This window comes from Myotis daubentonii, chromosome X (genome assembly GCF_963259705.1).
Source record: "Myotis daubentonii chromosome X, mMyoDau2.1, whole genome shotgun sequence".
Taxonomy (NCBI): Eukaryota; Metazoa; Chordata; class Mammalia; order Chiroptera; family Vespertilionidae; genus Myotis; species Myotis daubentonii.
Window position 1 is genome coordinate 7,587,855 of NC_081861.1, and position 13,051 is coordinate 7,600,905.

Sequence of the window (13,051 nt, forward strand, 5' to 3'; positions counted from 1 at the left end):
TACAGTGAAAATTCTTGTATATGTACCTTGGCATACTTGACTTTAGTTATAAGTTCTTAGCCATAGAATTTCTAGGTCAAAGGATATCTTAAACTGACAGTACCAAATTGCCCTCCAATGTGGCTGCACCAATTTCCACTCCTACCAAAAGTAAGAGTATGCCTGGTTCTCCACACCCGTACCTGCAATGGATATTATTAAGCATTTACATTTTGCCAACTGGGTATGTTAAAATTGTCACTGACCTTCTTTTGCTCCCAACACCCCCAAATACAATGTCCTTTAAGCTCCGAGTTTTCTCTCATCCAACAAGAACCTATATTTTTTTCCTAGCATTTTTAAAGTTATATAAACTTTAAACATTGTAACTATTTTGTTTTTATGTGAGAATCCTGTCTATATATAGTTGTTTCTTCCTTGTTGGGCTGTCCCCTGAGCTTAGATCAGTACATATTCTGCCTTTAACAGCTCTCCTGCTTTTGTTTTTGCTCATGTCAGGTAAAATCAAACAGGCTGGGTGAAAAAATAAAACTATCTAAAGAATGTCAGACGTATGCATACACACACACACACACACATATATATATGAAATAGTACCAGATTTTTGGCAAATGACTTAAATTTATACCGTCTGATTCAATTTCTAGGAATCTCTAGGAAAAATATTCTTAAATGTGACAAAAGTTATGCAAAAACATGCATATTGCATATATTGCAACATTATTTATACATGTGGGAAACAATGTTCCAAGAGAGGAAAATAGAAGTGAAGTCTAGTAACATTCACATGATGACTGTTGAAAACAAATTAGCAGGAGGAATGAAAATTTTGTAAAAGTAGCAATAAGGAAGAGCCTTATTAGTAAGATGTTTTCCCTCCACCCCTCCAATTACATATTAATGTTGATGTTATGTTTCTATTTTTTCTGATTACTTTGTCATTTCTTCCACTGTTCTATATGTTCCTAAAAAAAACCAAAACACACGTAAGCCTGTTTTTAGGTCTGCACAATGGGTAGCTGTAAAGAGCTTACCACAGTGTCTGACAATCATAAACATTCCAAAAACTCTACTATTTTTATAACCTGTGAACACATGAAAAGTACTCTACAAGGGGATGATCTTTAAGACATGAACTTGGTGGGAGGTATTCTAATTCCTTATGAAGTTTTTGGTTCAAGAAACCTACATTGCCAGAGAGAACTTACTAGGTAAGAGCTATTACTATAGTAAATTTAAGAATAGAAAAACCTGTATTTTCTAGTTCTTTTTTCATGTCATTCACTGGGATCATCTACCATATTCAAGCAAGCACCTAAGCATACAGCTGGGAAATTTTACTGGGCAGCGTATATAGTCTACATATCTAGCTATAGACCCTAAGAAGAACCAGAAGTCTATCTATTCTGAGACCAAGGAGAACAAAAGTATGATGCAAAGCTAAACCATCATCTGACACCAAAAGACTCACCTTTTCCATAGTATGACGGAGGGTGCAGGGGTCCTCAATAATGTGTCTTAAGAGAAGGGTGACCAGGGGAGTAAACCCATTGAAGCCTGAGCTCTGGGTCAAATTCAAGATCATGCGGGTACTCTTCAGCTCTGCAAACATCATGGCATATTTGTGGTCTCGGGTGAGCCTCAGGCAGAGGCGAAGGGTGGCATGCAAAGTGTCTGGGTCCACAGGGACTCCTAGCATGCTCACGCAGGCCCGGATTAAAACTGTCACCATATCCTCTGTCAGGCCCTGGATCAGGATCTCTCCGATTTTTGTTTCTTCCAGGCTTGTCTCCTTTTCATTATTTGTATTCTCTAGGGCCAATGGAGTATCTACAACTGGGAAAGTAAGACAGTTTAACTTGATATTTTCTCCCACACCTATCCTTCCTAAATAACCAGTCAAGTACTTGCACCCTATGAAGAGAAATATACCAAACACCAATTCTAAGACTAGATGAAAAGGCATATAAAAAGGACTGTGAATCTTTAAAAATCACCTGGCAATCTGATATATAAGAAATGACAATGAAATCGGCTAGAACTTAAGCAATAAAGGCACACGAGTTTCACATAAAACATTCCTTGAAAAATTCAAAACTAAGAGTCCATACCATTGGCTTTACTGTCTTTACGCTTGATATCAATTTCTTTGCTTTCTTCCAGTGTCTTCTCTAGTTCCTGCCCACTGCCGTTTTTAGAGTTTTTATTCAGCCGCGGTACCCTCAGGAGAGTCAGCATCACTGGGCGGCGGTTCCCTGTTTCTTCATTAACCTAGTAATTCAAACAGACAAAAATATCTCTACCAAAAAAGGAACTCTGGAAAGGGGGGTATTAGAACTCCCAGGAAAGATGCTACAAGAGAAAGGAACCCTGGCAATTTAAACCATCCCTATTATTTACAGAGAGAAAAGATCAAGGTTCCCAGAGGGAAAGCGGCATACAGAAGGCCCTATAATGAATTGTAAACTTTCCAATAGAGCAGATACCATCCCTAACCACTCCCTAATCCTTGACTAAACAATTAAAATGATTTCCAGGTGGGACAGTATCAAATTGCCACAGACTCATGGTCTACCTAAAGACTTCAGGAAGATCCACTTCTCTGAAAACTATACCCAATTTGGTAGTGGTATGGTAACATTGCTCCTTATAACATGTCAGGACTGCTGACTGAGAAAGAAGGGAACCAAAAGGCATACCTAGCACCTTTTCTACTTCTCAATAAAGTTACAGCATTGAATGAGCATGTACCTGGACCATTGTAGTAAACTGTACAGTGTATCTTCTTCGGCCTGCAGTGAAGCGAACACTTGTCTCCCCAGACTTCCAGGCAGAATCAATAGTGCTGTTGTTGCTTGCACTGTAACTACACCAACGTCCAGAGCGGTCATCAAACCAGCGCCAGTTGTTGTTGTTGGACTGTAAGTACTAAATACAAGAGCACAAAGTTTCTTCGTATTTTCTACAAGGTTGGTTGTTAGAAAAAATATTAACTTTACCAGTGTTCATTGCTAAAGCTAATCCAGGAAAAATAAATATACTGAACACTTAGTACATTTTGAGAACTAAGAGAATTTTTTTATACATTAATCCTCATATTTCTGGGCCTCTCCATAGGCACTAAACCCTCTATTCTTGTCCTGCGATCCTCTGCTTTCCTTTTGTTTCCAACTGTTTTCCATAAAAGGGGAAGTGATTTTAGATTTAGTGGGACAAAATTTCTGTCTATGAGAAGGTACTGAGATGATGTGACATATGTAATCTACATTAAGGAGCACTTGCTTTGGGAGAAACTGTACACACTCAGTCCTTTATACAACAGAAGAGCCACTCTCCTGCATACTTCTTAAATATTTACTTCCAGAATAAGTTCTTGGGCCCTTTAGCTCCATAAAAAAATAATTCTAACACCCCATTCAGGAGAGAAATGTAGCTATCAATATCCCCTAAAAGAGATGTATTCCTTGATCAGAGAGCTTTACATTCTTTACCACTCTCCTGTATTCTCTGCTGGCCTATTCTTTGCTTCAAGAAGTTAGGCAATTCTGCCAACCATATACAATATATTACATACCTTAGTCATTTGGGCTCTCCTTTTTGAGGAGATGGCCGTCTTTTCATAGAAATCAATCAGGAGCAACACTGGGGTGATCCACCTACAAAAGGAGAAATGATTTATTCTGAGCAAACCAGAAACCTAGACACAAGAGAAAACTTACCTTGACTTCATCAGGGACATCACAATTTTCAAACAAAAGAGGTACCCAAGATTTACCCCTTTACATGTCCCAGAAAAAGAGAAGTAAAACCAGGATATAGGGTAAACTCACTTTGGGGTCTGGACCTCCTTTTGCTCCTTGGCAGCCTGTAGGCAGGGCTGAACCACTTCCAAGAGTTTGATTAGGACATTAAGGATGCCACTAGATTCGACCACCCAAGCACAAGGTAGCTTCAACTCCTGATTAATCAAAGGGAAAAAAATAAAACATATACCAACTTCTAGTCAGTAATCACAGGGGTGAACACTATTAGAATTAGCTGAATTCAAATCCCACTTCTACATGATGCACCATCTGTGTGACCTAAGTTACTTAAATTCTCTAGGCCTTTGTTTCCTCATGGATCAAAGGAAATAATCTCAACTTCCAAGGTAATTGTGATGATTAAATGAGGCTATATATTCAAAGTGCCCAACACAGTGCTTAGCACATTAGTATGTGCTTAATATGGAAACTGTTATTAATATCATTAATACCATTAAGGATTGTCATCTAGGTTATATAGTGTTAACTATGTTGAAGTTGAAAAGCTTCCAATTTACTGAGAACCCTTACAATCTTTCAAGGAAGATGGAATAATTAAACACAGCAACCCAGGTAATGGTTTGCTCTACAGGGGCTACACTAAAGTATTACTTATAACAGGAAATCACTGGAAGTAATTTAAATGTCCAATAATAGGCAATTACTTAAAGAATGGGATGTCCAGAGATAGAATAATATATAAATGACATGGGGAAATATTCATAATATAATACAGAGAGAAAATACAACTTTTAAAATAATCTGATCTCAATTTTTTAAACACACATAAAAAAGACTAGAAGAAAATATTAGACTATTACTTACAATTTTCTCTTTATGTTATAATGTTATGAGGGACCCCCAGCATTCTGTACTTTGCAACCTATTTACAAATCTATACTAATAAAAGGGTGATATGCTAATTAGACTGGACATCTTCCGGATGTCCTTCTGGACAAAGAACAGTGGCGGGGGCCAAGGCAGAGGCAGTTAGGGGGCAATCAGGCCGGCAGGGGAAGAGTTAGGGGTGACCAGGCCAGCAGGCAGAGGCAGTTAGTGGTGATCAGGCCAGCAGGGGAGCAGTTAGGGGGCGATCAGGCCAGCAAGAGAGCAGTTAGGGGGCAATCAGGCCAGCAGGGGAGAGCAGTTAGGGGGCGATCAGGCCAGCAGGCAGAGGCAGTTAGGAGCTACCAGGCTGGCAAGCAGAGGTGGTTAGTGGCGATCAGGCCAGCAGGGGAACAGTTAGGGGGTTACCAGGCTGGGAGGCAGAATTGGTTAGGGGTGATTAGGCTGGCAGGGGAGAACAGTTAGGGAGTGATCAGGCCAGCAGGCAGAGGCGGTTAGTGGCGATCAGGCCAGCAGGGGAGCAGTTAGGGGGCGATCAGGCCAGCAGGTAGAAGCAGTTAGGGGCGATCAGGTCAGCAGGCAGAGGCAGTTAGGGGCAATCAGGCTGGCAGACAGGCGAGCAGTTAGGAATCAGTGGTCTGGATTGCAAGAGGAATGTTCGACTGCTGGTTTAGACCTGATCCTGCAGGCAGTCAGACATCCCCCGAGGGGTCCTGGATTGGAGAGGGTGCAGGCCAGGCTGAGGGAACTCCCGCCCCCCGCACCCCGTGCACTGGGCCTCTAGTGCTATAATAAGAACTGCCATTTTCACTACAAGGGAAAGCCCCAAGACTATAGTTTGACACATACACTGAACTTTTCTCCTAGGTTGCTTGAACCCCATTAAGTTCAGGGTTTACTATGAAACATGATGACAAATGAAGAGTCATTTGTTCAAAATCAATTGCCTACTAATTCCTATGTTGGTTGGAATAAGAACATATCTTGGCCAAAATACTCTTTTCTCTCAAAAAACCTGCTGACTCACCAGGTACAAAAGAAGAGTCAGATTCTACCTGATGCCCATTATCCAATTTTCACCACCTACCCTGCTTTGGCTGCCATTTACAGGTTTCCTCAGAGAGACCAAAAGTATTCCACAACAGAACTACAATAGTAATTCTAAATACCTCTTTTAATGACTACCCCCCAAATCCTCTAAGACTCAATTCAATTAATGAACACTTGCTCTGAGAAGCCTATCTCTCATTATCCGGAAGTGTTGTATATACCCTCCCTGAACTCACTGACATTCTTGTACCAACTGCTGTATTTTGTATTTAATTATGTGCATTACAGCCTAAAAGAAACTGCAGGCTCATAAAAGGCAGAGATCATGCCTTACATTTCTCTCTACCTTCTTCAATGTCTCAAATAATAAATGTTCAATTAATTCTCTGATGAATGAAACAGAGGGACTAAAAGATCTAAATCTTACCTCAAAAAGCAGGGTCAAAAGCAAAATTCTAGTAGCCAAATTGGATGCCTGGGGCAGGGTGGCCATCTGACTGATCCATTCTGACACAGTTTTTGTGTCGCTTGTTGTTAGGGGAAGAGCAGCTTTGATCAATACATCAGCAGCTTCCCACACCTAGAAAAGAGGAGTGGCCACGTCAGATAACTGTAAATAAGAGTTTGATAAGGCTTGTCAAAACATTCTCAACCCTTTACTCATACTCCACTCTCAACACATTCGCCAAAAGAGGGTGGATAAATAATTATGTATATACTATTGAGATATTATGTCTGTATTAAAAGAAGATGTGTGCTACTACAGGACAATATCTAAAGATTATTTTCTTGGGCTAAATTACAAGAAGCCTAAATCCTAAATTAAAGGAAATGAGTATTTTAAAAATTTCTGATGCATATAGTCAACCCAACAAAGATTATGCCAACCTATATTCCCATCAGTAATCTTTCACAATATTCTGCCCCAGAATTAAAAACAAAAACCCAAAATGTTAAAAAAAAACACTTGGTCTTGCTTTAGTTTGCATGTTAAATTTCTTTCTTTTTAAATGCTAGGTATTTTTATTTTTTGTTTTTGTTTTTTGCCAATCACTACGTAAGGATATTGTTCCCACTGTTTTGAGAAAGAAAGGGAGACAGAGAGAGATAAAAACACCAATGATGAGAGAGAATCATTGATTGGCTGTCTCCTGCATGCCCCCTACTGGGGATCAAGCCTGCAACACAAGCATATGCCCTTGACCAGAAATCCAACCATGACCTCCTGGTTCAAGGGTTTAGGCTCAACCACTGAGCGAAACCTGCCAGGCTGCATGTTAAATTTCTTATAATGAATTTATATAATTGTCCTTTCATATTAAGGGTTTAGTTTTCTTAAAATCATTTCTATATGCTCTTGATACAGATTAAAGGTCACTAAACCCTGGTCATCTCTTGTGAAAAAATGGTTTATTCAGTTTGTCTTTTACTTTTGTGATGATTCCATATACCAAAGTTTTGATTACATACATCACGTTTTGATTTCTTCCTTCATTTTTCAACTTAAAAAATATAAAATAAAATTGCAATGATTTAAATACAAAAATACAACCAAAATGTTAACTGGTTATCTATTTGTGTGGGGATTTAGAGAATTTATTTTGTATCCTACTTCTAACAATTAGCATATATTAATTTCATAATGAGGAAAAATACTGCTCAAAAAAGACAAACAACAGGTCACAACCATTCATCAGGATGGGGACTCATTTGTCAAGTGGCTGTTGCATAGGAGGGGAGGGGAAAAAACATTTATTCACTGTTAGTTCAGGGGGCCTAACTTGCCTCAGGAATGAGGCACAGTTTAGACATTTAAGATGAATCTACGAAGAAATGCCTAGAAACAGAAAGCTTTTTATTTTCCTTTCAAAGACATTTTTGTGAAGTAGTTAATTTACTTTTTGTAGGAACACTCTCAAGAAAGAGCTAATTATCAGATCTAGAGAATTCAAAAAGAGAGAATACCACATCCACATTGGGTAAATTGCAAAAATATTAATCTTTTAAAGAAATTAGGTTTTGACAGATGGCAGGAAAACCACCTTATAAAATCCTGTCTTTTGGCCCCTTGAGAGCTTACCTGATTGACTACTTGCTTCAGAATCATGTCCCGATAGTCTGCTCCATTACGTTTTATTGCTGTCATAATGAGATCACACACCCGGTACACTGTGTCTGGCAGCTCATCAAGAAGGTGGAAGCAGCCAGGCAACATGGTATCTGTGAAAGTGTGGAGCTCATCTTGCTCCAATGGATCAGCATCCTGGAATTTCTCTAGACATTTAGCCTCTTCCTCTTCCTGCTTTTCACGAGCTTTCCTTTCCTCCTCCTCTTTCCGGCAAGCAACTTCCTGGAGGCAGAGAAGGAAGAGTGATGGCATACGGAAGAGTTGAAGAAACAAAGACTAGGAAGACTCTAAGAATGTATTTGCCTTATCATATGAATACCCTCAACCTTTTCCTCAAGCAATATGTTCATTATTATGGGGCAACAAGTATGAGGGCAGCCACAAAGGCTAAGGCAAGACAAGGAAAGCATAGAAGGACACCTCCAACCACTAAAACATTGCCAATTTATTCACAAAAACCTACATTACGTCCTACAAAATCATTTATATACATTGTCCTGCATTCTCTGTCAGTATAGCAAACAGAAGCAACCAACTTTTACCTAAAAATAGACACCCAAGTTTGACCTAATGGATACAACCAAGTACATTTACGGTATCTTATTTGATTTGACAATAAAGAGAAATGCTTCATCTGCCCCACTTAAAGCTTTAGGTCAATACACTGTAGATCAGTGAAGACAAGGTTGGGATGAATGAATACTTCCATGTCTTTCTTTAGACTTTAATTCTACCAATTACTTTGTACTCGTAGCAGAATGTTCAAAGAAATACTAAGATTAATGTGTCAGGCCCTTTTGGGTGCCTTGTATTCTAGTTACCTCAGGTGACTCCGCCCTTTGATCCATTGGGATATCCTGTCCCAGAGACATGGCAATAGCTCTCATCATCTGATCCTCTTCGGACATGCTCAGATCCTACAGAGCAACAACAGAATATGCAGCAACTATATATACCCCATTTCATAAGGAACCAGACATCTGTGCTCAAGCTTTAGAGAAGGGGCTCCGAATGCTGCTTTCTAGAGTAAAAATGAACTAGACTTACCTGGTAGCTGTAAGAACAGAGAAGGAAAATCACAATGAAATTAAGTACAGGAAGGGAGCTTTAATGTGCCACGTGCCACCTATTCTGCATGTCAGAAAAGAGAGCCTCTTCCATGGCTTTCTGACTGTGGAGGATTTAAGAGTTCTTCTGCAAACGAAGTCCAGTAATTTGCATGCCTGGGAGATAGGGAACTTCTGCTTATTACATTCTAGAGCTAGAAGAGTTATTAGGAAAAGAAAATATTGGCACGAAGAAGTCTGCAAATGAGAAGTAGTTTATATATGGGAAGACCAGTGATGAAAGCAGGAGAGGAGAAAAGCACATCAGCAGCCAAACCAGTGTCCTACAAGATTAGAGCCCCCGGGCCGACTCACCCGAACAACTCCTCCCATGATTGGGGGAGGGTGGGTTAGAAGGTACTCTGTGGCCTGCTCCATGGTGCTGGTGTTCAACAAGGCCTCCATGGCATGTTCCCTTGTGAAGCCCATGTCCATGAGCTACAAAAAGAATGTAGGACCTCAGAACCACAGTAAAAGAGAAAACCAAACGCATTTTAAAAAGAAAGAAACCCTTTCAAGAAGTAAACAGGTTTTTCTAAGTTCACGGGAACTAAGAATATTTATAAGCTAAGATAGGTAACACAGACGGACCTGTCTACTTGGTGCTTTCGAGCATTAGAGCTGCACAATGGGGCAGATGATTCCCCTAAGAAAATGGGGTTAGATGGTTATTACCATTAATAGGATTATTCTAATTCAACAATCACAACAGCAGAAGCAAAAATTGGTCCTACCTTTCAGAAAACAAACTAGCAACAGAACAAGAGCCCGAAAAAATGACCTAGGTTTTCTATCACTGGGAAATAATCATGAGATGTACAGAAAGAAACCATATACCACAGCTTTACAACACCAAATAAGAAAATTAACATCCGCAATAAAAGAATGACTAAGACATAAAAAAAACCATTTTCTTAATGACACCAACACAATTCTAGATAATATATGATGGTAACTATGTAAAATTAGGCAGAGAACAGAAACATCCTCAAAATGCAAAGGAAACCCACTGTATGAGAGAACATACAGTATTTGTCAATGATACATCAGATAAGGGGTTAATTTCCAAAATATATAAAGAACTCATACAACTCAACAAAAGGAAGACAAACAATCCAATTACAAAATGGGCAAAGTACCTAAATAAACACTTCTCCAAAGAGGACATACAGATGGCCAAGAGACATATGAAAAAGTGCCCAAAGTCACTAATTATCAGAGAGATGCAAATTAAAATGACAATGAGGTGTCACTTCACACCTGCCAGATTGGCTACCATCAATAAATCAACGACCAACAAGTGCTGGTGAGGATGTGGAGAAAAGGGAACCATAGTACACGCTGGTGGAAAACAGTATGAAGCTTCCTCAAAAAATTAAATATGGAACTGCCATTTGACCCAGTGATCCCACTTCTAGGAATATATCCTAAGAATCCCGATACACCAGTGAGAAAGAATGCATGCACCCCTATGTTCATAGCAGTACGTTTTACAATAGTGAAGACGTGGAAACAGCCCAAGAGCCCATGAGTAGATGAGTGGATAAAAAGCTTTGGTACATTTACACAATGGAAAACAATACAGCTGGAAAAAAAAGAAGGATCTCTTACCCTTTGAGACAGCAGTATAGTACTCTCCCGGAGAGTATTATACTGAGCGAAATTAGCCCGTCAGAGAAAGACAAGTATCACATGACCTCACTCATATGTGGAATGTAATGAACAAAATAAACCGACTGACAAATAAGTTGAGGCATGGAAGCATGGCACAGATTGATGAATCTCAGAGGGAAGGGGGTAGAGGGGGTGGGCAGAGATTAACTAAAGAACTTATATGCATAACCCATGGACACAGACAATAGTGTGGTGAAGGCCTGGGGTGGGGTGGGAACTGAGTGGAGAGGGGCAATGTGGGAAAAATGGGGGATTGTTGTAATACTTTCAACAATAAAGATAAAGAAAAATTAGGCATAGAACCAAATGACAAAAAAGAACACAATAATTATCTTGTGTGGTGACATTATGACTACCCTTTTAAAATATGTTGCTGTATTTCTAAATTTTCTTCAAGTGAGCATTTGTTAGTTATTATAAAAATTATGGCATGTATATATAGAAGTCATATTGCAACAGGTCTCTGGACATAAAGAGAACACATATATACAAGTGCCCAGAGGACTATGCTAAATATTCTTTTGAAATTTAAATGTCAAGTTCATAAGTGCTTCTCCCTCAACCTCCACCTTACTACTGCTTCTAGCTTACATTTTTCAAAATGTGGTTTATATGTTTAAAGATGAAAACAAACACCAAAAAACCAAAACCAAACAGTAAGATAAAGAGCAAATCTAAATCTATATCCTGGCTAACCGGACCAGGCACTTAGCGGCATAGAAAGTTAGAAAGCCCACAAGCCCTGTATTCTATCAGGTGCAAAGTCTAGGCCCTGGAGTATCAGGTCAGTATTTAGTACCTGTTGCAGTTGCTGTTGGTTGACTTGAGGATCTCGGCGGGAGCCACCTTCCTCTTGCCCTGTATCCTCTTCTCCTCGAGAGCCCTCCTTCTCTTTGCTCAGTCTTTCTCTAATTACAGGCTCTCCTCGGAGGATGTGGCACAGGATGGCCAGCATGGACTCTGCCATTCGCCCACCATACACCTTCAGGGGTTTCCGGTTCCACAGGTTCTTGATGCAAGTAAATGCTGCCTAGAAATAATTTGAAAGGCTGTGTGAAAATCATTTATTTTTTCAATTCAAAAAGCCCTGTTGAGGAATAAGCCAAAGTCCTTCCACAATCAGTCCATGCCAACAACAAAATCCTAGGTCAGTACTGAAGGGGCCTAAGCAAGCACAGAGAAGGGGCATTTAATGCAACCTAGAAATATCAATCTGAAGTTTAAGGTTCAAATGTGTATACCACAGAAAATTCTCAAATGATCCCCATTCCCTTCTGTAATGCAGCCCTATCTGGGAGTAGAATCTAATGGTTCTCCAATAATCAAGTTATTTAATCAAGGAGCACAAATCAGAGTAGGAGCTACCTAGTCAGCATGAGAAATTCCTCTTGGTTTTAGAATGCTGAATACTCACTTTCTGAGTTACCACAAGGAAACGGAGGGCACTGAATTGTGGAAAGTTCTGGACACTTCCAGGCAATTTGGCAGGCAGTGAATGTGGAGATTCAAGCACCGTGGTAGGATTCACCATCTTCTCCACCAACATAAGCCAAGCATCTAGGAATTCTCCTGTGCCATCAGGTAAGTCTGAATGCTCCAATCCTTCAGCAACAGGAACTTTGCCACCCATCGACAGAGCCCAGTTGAAAGTTCTAAATTCAAATAAGAGAAAATAAGGAGAGAGAACATTAGTATTTAGATGGGGTAGTGGTAAAAAGGACATTTGATAGGTTCCCAGTCCTTATATTGGCACTACATGTCCCTCCCCTTGGAGCCACTGCTTCCAATCTGTCCCAACATTTATTAGATTTACCTTTTTTTGGTCTTTGTTCTAGCTTTGAGATATTATTAACATACAACATATGTAAATTTAAGGTGTACAATGTCATGATTTGATACACATATATATATTCACATATATATATTGCAAAATGATTACCACTGCTAGCATTAGTTTTTAAAGCCAAAATAAACAAAAAGTGAAACTTAGCTTAAAATTTTGACTGAGAAGCAGAAAAATGATCATATTGAGAAACAATAGAAAAAGACAAGCCTATTAGAAAAATATGTACCAGACATTGGAAAACCAATGAGGAAAAGCAGAGACCCTTACAAACACCTCCAGAAAGGCTGAATTCTACACCTTCCAAGAAAGATGGAAATAATGGCTAGTGCCCAAAATGTGAAAGGGTACAACCAATGGGTATCTCTATGTATCCCACTGTCACAAGATAGGTGGCTTAAAAAGTTGATCCTTACTCAAAAAGAGCATTGTGGCCTCCAGAGCAGAGAAATTTCTGCAGCATGAGATGGTAGGGATACTTCCTCTCATCAAACAGCATTGGGGATGTAAAACCAACTGAACAGATGAAGAATGTTAGCCTGAAAGAGGGAAAAAACATATTTAACATTCTCTGAGGCAGACACTAACACAATGGGAAATT

General features: G+C 39.5%; 1 protein-coding gene across 2 annotated transcripts in view; it reads right to left on the reverse strand.

Moving 5' to 3' along the window:
• The window catches only part of HUWE1 (HECT, UBA and WWE domain containing E3 ubiquitin protein ligase 1), a 150,475-nt gene that overhangs the window by 48,515 nt on the left and 88,909 nt on the right, over nucleotides 1–13,051 (reverse strand). For both annotated transcript variants that reach the window (XM_059679143.1, XM_059679142.1), the window contains exons 31-42: nucleotides 12,867–12,989; nucleotides 12,022–12,259; nucleotides 11,407–11,637; nucleotides 9,249–9,371; nucleotides 8,649–8,744; nucleotides 7,780–8,049; nucleotides 6,127–6,279; nucleotides 3,831–3,958; nucleotides 3,575–3,656; nucleotides 2,752–2,928; nucleotides 2,112–2,271; nucleotides 1,472–1,836 (exon numbers count right to left, since the gene is read on the reverse strand). In XM_059679143.1, the coding sequence (XP_059535126.1) occupies nucleotides 1,472–1,836; nucleotides 2,112–2,271; nucleotides 2,752–2,928; nucleotides 3,575–3,656; nucleotides 3,831–3,958; nucleotides 6,127–6,279; nucleotides 7,780–8,049; nucleotides 8,649–8,744; nucleotides 9,249–9,371; nucleotides 11,407–11,637; nucleotides 12,022–12,259; nucleotides 12,867–12,989 (2,146 nt within the window). The remainder of the gene's footprint in view (nucleotides 1–1,471; nucleotides 1,837–2,111; nucleotides 2,272–2,751; nucleotides 2,929–3,574; nucleotides 3,657–3,830; nucleotides 3,959–6,126; nucleotides 6,280–7,779; nucleotides 8,050–8,648; nucleotides 8,745–9,248; nucleotides 9,372–11,406; nucleotides 11,638–12,021; nucleotides 12,260–12,866; nucleotides 12,990–13,051) is intronic.